General features: G+C 42.7%; 1 protein-coding gene across 1 annotated transcript; it reads right to left on the bottom strand.

The window, feature by feature from the left end:
- Nucleotides 1-722: 722 nt before the first annotated feature.
- Nucleotides 723-5,009, bottom strand: LOC120670445 (probable tyrosine-protein phosphatase DSP2). Its single transcript, XM_039950541.1, has 5 exons — nucleotides 4,628-5,009; nucleotides 4,441-4,534; nucleotides 1,570-1,627; nucleotides 1,437-1,480; nucleotides 723-1,335 (listed from the first exon to the last, which is right to left on the bottom strand). Exons 1-5 carry the CDS (start codon nucleotides 4,903-4,905, stop codon nucleotides 1,162-1,164), a joined length of 648 nt encoding a protein of 215 aa, XP_039806475.1. The 5' UTR covers nucleotides 4,906-5,009; the 3' UTR covers nucleotides 723-1,161.
- Nucleotides 5,010-6,530: the final 1,521 nt, after the last annotated feature.

The raw sequence follows: 6,530 nt of genomic DNA, 5'->3' as shown, positions 1-6,530 counted from the left end.
GATCTAATTGCATGCGAAATCATCACTGCATAAACTGATTGCATCTTAAACCATGATACAGACTTGTTGTGCAATAGGATCTAATCTGCACAACTCATTTTTGCATCTAAACCGACAAAATCATAGGCATAAACATGGCTTAGAAAATGAATCGTGCATGAAACAATCCAACAGAGGCTCATAACATAATGGCTCAGGCTCATAACATAATGGCTCATGATATTAGGATCATGATAGAACTAAGAAGACTCTTGATACCGATTGTTAGAACTAATTAACTATAAACAGGATCTTAGCTTAGTCTAATCATGATCACTAATTAATCTTAATGTGGAAATCTTAGATTAAACTGACCAGAGTCTCTTGAGTTCATGAACGCCTCATATTGTCGTAGCAGAAGGGCTGATGTAGAGGTAGACTTATCTTCACCAATGTAGAGGTTGTAGAACGGAGTGGATGTCGATGCAGATCGAGGGACACCGCGCTTCCAAGCCTTCCAGCACCTTAGAGATCGGTTAGGTTAGGGATACGCTAACCTTGACGGCTTAATTCGCGAGTAATTATGATTTGGGAAAACCAGAGGTTTTCCCTTGGTTATATAGTACTGTAGGCTTGGGGCCGGGCCCTTAAATATGCTGAGTTTGCCTCCCGATCAAAGACAATGATTAATAATTGGATTAGGATTGGGCCTTTCGGCCCAATTAGATCTTGACCGAGGTCAATAATTCCAACAAGCAATACCATGTTGAATACTTCTTGTTAACATGCAAGGATCACTGACGCCACACCACCCATGCATGAAGTGCCAAGCCCTTGGCATTCAGAGATTAGTTCATTCCCGCTCAACAAAGCTGCCCGAGTACACATGCTTCAGTACCCGGAAAACAGTGGCGAATTCCTCGCGATCGCGGGAGTTACCAAAAAAGAGAGAGAACCTCTCGCGACGCTACCACTATGCTCCAGTGCGCTAAGCAGGGGAAAACTAAACCTCTCGAGCACAAACATTTTGCAATGATCTCATCACTACCTCACCGACTCCACGGGGTTCCAAAATTATTCACTGCTGAATCGGTCGGTTCAGTAGCTGCAGGAACATAGGCTGGGAGATGTACTAGACTTGGGGTGGGGGATCAAGGGCGACCCAGCGATCGCGCGCCTTGGTTAACAGTTCGAGGGTGTCAGGTGCTTCAAGGTTGAGACGTCGAACAGCTCCATGAATCTCTGGTCAGTGATCCTCGCTTTCGCAGCGGCGAAGCGGTGGTACTCGTCGAAGACGGAAGACAAGCACCACTTCTGCAGCTTCCTCAAGCACCCGACCACGCAGCCAGTTCGGTGCTGCAGGTATCCAAACATTCAGCGGTGAGTTCAGGGTCCGGGCCGCAAAGTTGTTTTCCAGGGAGAGCAGCGGCAAACTGAAAATCGGAAACTGATCATACCTTGCCTCTCTTGCAGTGAATAAGCAGGGGTTGGTTTCTTGGGTCTGCAGTGAAAGTAACAAGAAAGGAGTGAGATTTATAATTCTGTGGTGTGCAAGATTTTCAGTCGATAGAAATATGCTGAGTGAAGTACCTAGGACAACTTTCAGCGCCTCCCGAATTTTGTCATCGGGGATTTCGACGAATGGTTCCTGCAGCAAAAGCATTTCACGCGTTATCAGACAGACCCTTCATGATCAAAGTCAGGAGTTGAGATGAAACAAAAGTGTCATACGCACGTAGAACTCTAGAATGGTTCCTGTCAGCTCTAACAAGAATCATATAGTATGAAAGAAGTGTGACGTACCTAGTTAGATAATCGTAAATGCTAATTGCAGTTAGAGCTGTCAGGTCTCCTAAAACAAAAGATTCTCTTCCAGTCACTGTCATAAGCAGTCAATTTTCTTATCCATGTGCCACTAGAACTCTAGAAGGTCATGAAGGCGGGGAAAAAGAAGTCCAGAGATTTACTGAGACACGTTGGTAGAGAATATACTAGGATGGGGCTAGATGAATGGACAGAAATGCAGAGCGAGGTCAATAGAAGTCAGAGAAGATGCAATACGACAACTTCCTTGAAAACTGACACATTGGTGCTCCGAATTCCAGCTTTCAGAGGATTCAAGCAACTGGGTCTATAATAATTAATACCCAAAGAAAAACGCAACTTTGCTATGTCTAGCAGACGTGAAAGTTTTTCCTCACCAAAAAAAGACGGAAGTTTTTGTCAGAGACATAAAATAAAAATAGGATTTGGAATGATGTAAACCAAGATTTGGAAATATTTCAAAGAATTGACATAGCTTTATTCCTGTCGTCCACTTTTGCATCATGTCATGGATGACTTCAAAGTTCAAATAATAAAAAATGATAGATGAAATAATTGTGAAGAATGAAATTTGCGGAGATTACAATATAGCCAATGTTGACCAGCTTCCAGATAAAAATGAATATCGTGGGCACAAATAAATGCATATTTGATCAATTGACATGACTTTCCACCCATACTTTCATCTAAAGCTGGTGGCCACCACTTGACAAAAACTAGTCAGATACCAGTTTCTACAAACTAGTTTAGCATATACATGTATATGATACGATGATGCATTAAAATACAGCAAGTAACAACACCTCAAATAGCCATAAATACAGCTTACAGACATTTTTCAGCTAGTATATATTCGCCTCCAAATCAATTTTCATATATGACAAGTTGAAGTTGTACAAGTCCTACATATCCAGTTTGTGCATAGCTGATATAACATAAGGATATTCTAAATGAGGGTAAAAATACATATGAAATTCCATGGCATGTGATTCAGGGCAGCAGACAAAAAACATGGGAAAGTAATTCCAGCTACACCTACATGTATTTTTATACAGACATTTACAATTTTACATGACAGCGAGATCAGATGCAGAACATGGGTACAATGCTTTATTTCTATTCTAGTAAAAAGAATTAAATTTATTGTCCATGCTTGGATTCATCTGGAGAAATCTTATTTTCACGAAACACTGCGTCAGACCCATGCCGGTAGATTCCTCTCATCAGCAACAAAACAAGACACTGGATAGCGATATGTATGGATGCACATTGTGCTACCACTATGCAATGCGTCAGTGTATCTATTCCTAGGCATCATCAGCATAGAGAAAAACTATGACCCTCCTTCTATGCCCCTTTCTTGTTCTGCATTCACCATCTTCAGACGTCAGTGCTGAAGTTACAGATATATCATGCAGCTTTTCTCACAAACTCACACGGATAAATCAGTACACTTCACACATCAATTTATGTATGCTGTATGACATCACTATGCAATGCGTCAGTGTATCAGATATATCCTTCTATGACACTTCAAACCATTGCCACTCAGATATCAGCAGTCAGTTTTGGGCCTTTGGCAGCTTAGTGACCCCATAATAGATTAGGCTGCCAAACAAAAAAAGGAAGACGAACAGCTCAAGGTGTTTTGAAACAACAAAACGGCAAATTGTTTTTAGGTAGCGAAAGTGTGACAAAGTAACCCCTTTTCTCAAAAGATCATCTTCAACACAATCAAAAGAAACATCACAAACTGGAGAAAACTATGTAGTCAGCAAGAATTGCTTGTTTATTTGTCCCTCTGGAACCAAGCAATAAAGCTGGCCACAAAAAGAAATCTAACAAACATCTTAGGGGTATAGGACACGAGCATAACGTTGAGCTGCTATACATAGGGGAAGCCGGGAAGGGGATAGGACATGGCTACTAAATTGGAGCCGCTCAGTGCTCACGCTGATGTTCTGACAAGAAAATCCTTGTATCAAACTAGTTGCATGATTTACCTACTTTGCCCAAACAGTGAAAGAAATCGCTGAAAGAAGGAAAGCAAATAAATAGTTCACAAAAAGAAATGAACAGAAATAGAAAGGAAGACAACACATGGAGATGCTCCAAGCCAAAAAAGGAGTGATGCATACACGCTGGTAGCCTTGTAATCACAGGAACGCAACAATAAAAAACATTTGGGAATATTTGGAAAAATAATTGTTTAAAATCTGCTACCCAGCTGGCTTGCTTAATCAAAGCAATGCTGAAAGGGACCACTACCGATTCGCCGCGAATTTTGAAAATTCTCCAGATAGGACTAGCTGCCTACGTGACGAGTGATCTATGGACCCTTTCAGGCAAGTCAGTTGCGATAACAGATGAATTTCACCCAGTAAAGCACTAAAATTATCCCCAAAATCAACAGTGAAGTGCAACTGCTAGTGCTTAAATTAGGATGCACAAGACGACATGATCAGCAACGTCGGTTCAGGGCAAACAAACCGGGCATCATGGATGTTACCGAAAGCAATCGTATTATTAATCCGTCCACAGTAATTCTAGGCCTCCACGAATCGCCATTAACCAACAACCGCAACCGCGAAGCAGCAGCAAAATCCATGGAAACAAGGTTGTTAACTGTCTCGTTACCTTGCGCCCCTCGATTCCGAACTGGTGGAGCTTGATCCCGTTCTCCTCGAGGAACTCCGTGTTCGTCTCCGGGTACGGCTCCGGGCACAGGTACCTGGCGGCGCTAGAACGTTCAGAGCCGCACGAGCACGCAAACAATTTTCGCGGGAACTCGAGAGACGGAAGAGAGCAAAAAGGGGATCCTCACACGATGGAGCGGAGGTTGAGCGACTTGAGGAACCGGAAGTTGGAGGTCTCCGGGAAGCCGGAGCGGAAGATGCCGTCGTCGACCATGGCGAAGTTGAGCGGCGGCACGAGCGCCGCCTCGTCGCAATCGCACGCCGCCGGCGGCGGGATCAGCGACGGCATGGGGCAAATCCTGGGGGGCTTCTCGTGCTTCCACAGCTCCAGGCCGCTCATCTCCATGGCCTCCTCCCTCTGCTCCGCCTCCAGGACCCTCTGCTTGGGCATCACCTCCAGCTTCATGGCTTCTTCGAGCGCGCGGGGCGAGGGAGGGGCAGAGCCGTAAAACCGAGGCGCTGCTGGTGGTTTTCTGTGTGTGCGGTGCTGTGAGCGTTGTGGGCGAATTGGGAAGGCCGGTTATTTATAGGGGAAGAAGGCCAAAAAAGTAAGAGGAAAAGGTTTTTAGATGAGGTTAGAGGAAAAGCTAGGTAAGATTTAAGGGTTGATGATGATTGATGGGGAGTGGTGAAATGTTAGGATAGAGGTGATCAATGTGGGCTCTATGATTGTGAAATTCAATTGAAATGGTCGGTTGAGTTAATTGCGATTGATCATTCTGGGGTTCAATCTTGAAAAAGGCAGAGGAGATTTGATTTTGAAGCAAATAATGTTAGTAGATTTGAATTTTACGGGATGAGTTGAAATGAAGAATCGACGATAAATAAGATCCTTTACCATCTACATATGATGTGATTGAGAGTATATTTATGAGATTGAAGACCATAAATATTCTAATGCCACGCAAGTGCAATTTTAATGTTGTCTCTTCTCGCTGTAGCGTGCACAAGAAGAGGTGTTCTCATGACACCATGGTGACACAGAACATATCTATATGATGGATACCAACACAATGATATATTGCCCCCACGCAAGCATAGCTTTTATGTCTTTTCTCATATTGCGTGTGCGTTGGAAAGGAGTTACCACTATCATGGTGATAAAAAGGTATAACCTAGAATTGGATGTATACTAACAATATATAGGTCCAAACAAATACAATTACCATGTTGTCGCTTCTTAGCATTGCGTACGCAAAAAGAAAGGGCTACTGTCCTTATATGTAGTATATCCATAGGATCTATACCGATGATATGTTGCCCCCATACAAGTACAATCCCCACGTCATTTCTTCCCGCTTTGTCGTTCACGCGAGAGGGGAAGGGAGTGATATGTGGCTAAGAAGATTACGATGACAACTCAATCTTTTTACATGTATACATGTGGCCACGCAACAGATATTTGCCTTCTTGCGACTGCGTACACGCATGTAAGAAAAAGAGTGGAAGTGAGATGCTACTAGATCAAGATGACAACTCAACTCTTTACATATATGTGTGTGACCGTAGCAAAATATGATTGTGAAATTCAATTGAAATGGTCGGTTGAGTTAATTGTGGCGACCATTCTAGTTCAATCTTGAAAGAGGCGGAGGAGATTTGATTTTGAAGCAGATAATGTTAGGATATTTTTGAATTTTATGTGATGAGTTGGAATGAAAAATTGACGATAAATAAGATCTTTTACCATCTACATTTTAGACGTTGTAAGGATCGATGGACCAAGAGGGGGGGTGAATTGGGCATTTTTCAATTTCTAAAACAAAGTAAGGCAACCTTAACCTATGCAAAGCTAGTAGGGCACCAATTCACCAACCGGATAACTAAGCTACCTACACAAGCTAAGAGAGATAAAAACAAAGTAAAGCCTAGTAAGGTAGAGCTAAGTTATGATCTCTAAGTCAAGCACATGAGTAAATTGCATGAAGGAAAATGCTTGAATAAAAGGAATGGACAAGAGACAACCAGATTTTTTCCCGTGGTATCGATGTGTTGGCACACACCCCTAATCCACGTTGTGACACTCTCAAA

This window comes from Panicum virgatum, chromosome 4N (genome assembly GCF_016808335.1).
Source record: "Panicum virgatum strain AP13 chromosome 4N, P.virgatum_v5, whole genome shotgun sequence".
Taxonomy (NCBI): domain Eukaryota; kingdom Viridiplantae; phylum Streptophyta; class Magnoliopsida; order Poales; family Poaceae; genus Panicum; species Panicum virgatum.
Note: the sequence above shows the minus strand (reverse complement) of the source record. Positions and strands in the feature narration are given on the sequence as shown.

What these genes read in the sequence shown, in the direction of transcription:
- LOC120670445 (XM_039950541.1), bottom strand. Translation starts at nt 4,905, where the DNA reads ATGAAGCTGGAGGTGATGCCCAAGCAGAGGGTCCTGGAGGCGGAGCAG. An exon ending in TCGGAATCGAGGGGCGCAAG is followed by an intron (nt 1,628 to 4,440) that starts GTAACGAGACAG and finishes CTTTTGCTGCAG; the next exon opens with GAACCATTCGTCGAAATCCC. An exon ending in TTCACTGCAAGAGAGGCAAG is followed by an intron (nt 1,336 to 1,436) that starts GTATGATCAGTT and finishes GGATACCTGCAG; the next exon opens with CACCGAACTGGCTGCGTGGT.